At 62.2% G+C, this 1,126-nt stretch overlaps 1 protein-coding gene across 1 annotated transcript in view; it reads left to right on the top strand.

The window, feature by feature from the left end:
• Positions 1 to 1,098, top strand: part of AIM1L (absent in melanoma 1-like) — a gene marked incomplete at its 5' end in the record, with an annotated part of 4,670 nt that extends 3,572 nt beyond the window's left edge. The window contains 3 exons of the mRNA XM_009332173.1: positions 169 to 327; positions 708 to 867; positions 1,010 to 1,098. Coding sequence (XP_009330448.1) covers positions 169 to 327; positions 708 to 867; positions 1,010 to 1,098 — 408 coding nt within the window. The remainder of the gene's footprint in view (positions 1 to 168; positions 328 to 707; positions 868 to 1,009) is intronic.
• Positions 1,099 to 1,126: the final 28 nt, after the last annotated feature.

The raw sequence follows: 1,126 nt of genomic DNA on the forward strand, positions 1-1,126 counted from the left end.
CCGGGGGGATGAGGAGGACCCTCCAGGCAGCTGCCCCAGGGGACCAGGGTCCTCCCTTCCCAAAGCCACAAGCTGGGTGAGGTCCTTCCTCGGCCAGCCGCGGCGTGTGGGGCCGGAGGTGCAGGCAGCAGGGCTTTTCGGTGCGAAAAAGGTTTCTCTCTTTTCCAGAGACGGATCTATTTCCGCATCAGGAGCAGGGAGCTGGAGCTCTACCTCTCCGTCCCCGACGACGTGGAAGACATGAAAGCAGGACGTGTGGTGGTCTCCAGCCTCAGCGAGCAGAGCAGCTCCGTCTGGTACTATGAGGACGGGCTGATGAAAAACCAGGTCAGGGCTCACGTGTGACAGCCAGCACCGCGGAGGGGACCAGGGGAGCCCCTGGCAGGACTCCTGCCGGGGTACTCCCCACCCCACAGCGATCTTTTAGGGTTTATAACAGCTTTTCCCAGCATCTGACCTCAGCCTTGTCCCCACAGATCAGTTGATTCTCTCCTCCCCAGGTCTCCTCTGGAGATGTGAAGGCATCTCTGCCTCCCCTGAGGGGTTTTCATCACCCTAATCATCCTCACTTCTCACTGAGAGGTTTTCCATGTCCCACTCCAGAACCAGCTGCATTTACAGGGAAACCCCTCCCAGCTCCAAGCCTTTGAGCCGGGCGGAGGCGATGGAGAGGAGCGGGCTGACCCGGCCACCGCTGCGCCTTGCAGGTGGCCCCCAACATGAGCCTGCAGGTCATCGGGCCAGCCGGGAAGGGCGCGAAGGCTGTGCTGTGGTCTGAGACCCGGATGCCGCGTCAGACCTGGAGCGTCGATTCTCAGGGACGGATCCACAGCCAGATGTTCGAGGACATGATCCTTGATATAAAGGGTGAGGCCTTGGCGCCGGCACAGGGGCTGCTTTCTCAGGGACCCCCCAAAACGGGGTGTTTGGCCGTGAGATGGAGCACCCACCCCTTCACCGCCATCAGGAGCGGGGCCTGCCCTCCTGAAACCCTCCCCTCGCTCCGCAGGTGGCCGATCCTATGACCGGGACCACGCCATCATTTGGGACGTGGCTGAGGAAAGACCCACGCAGATCTGGGACGTACAGGTGCTATGAGGGGGCGGCGTGCGGTTCTTGCGCCCAG

This window comes from Pygoscelis adeliae, unplaced genomic scaffold (assembly GCF_000699105.1).
Source record: "Pygoscelis adeliae isolate BGI_AS28 unplaced genomic scaffold, ASM69910v1 Scaffold359, whole genome shotgun sequence".
Taxonomy (NCBI): Eukaryota; Metazoa; Chordata; class Aves; order Sphenisciformes; family Spheniscidae; genus Pygoscelis; species Pygoscelis adeliae.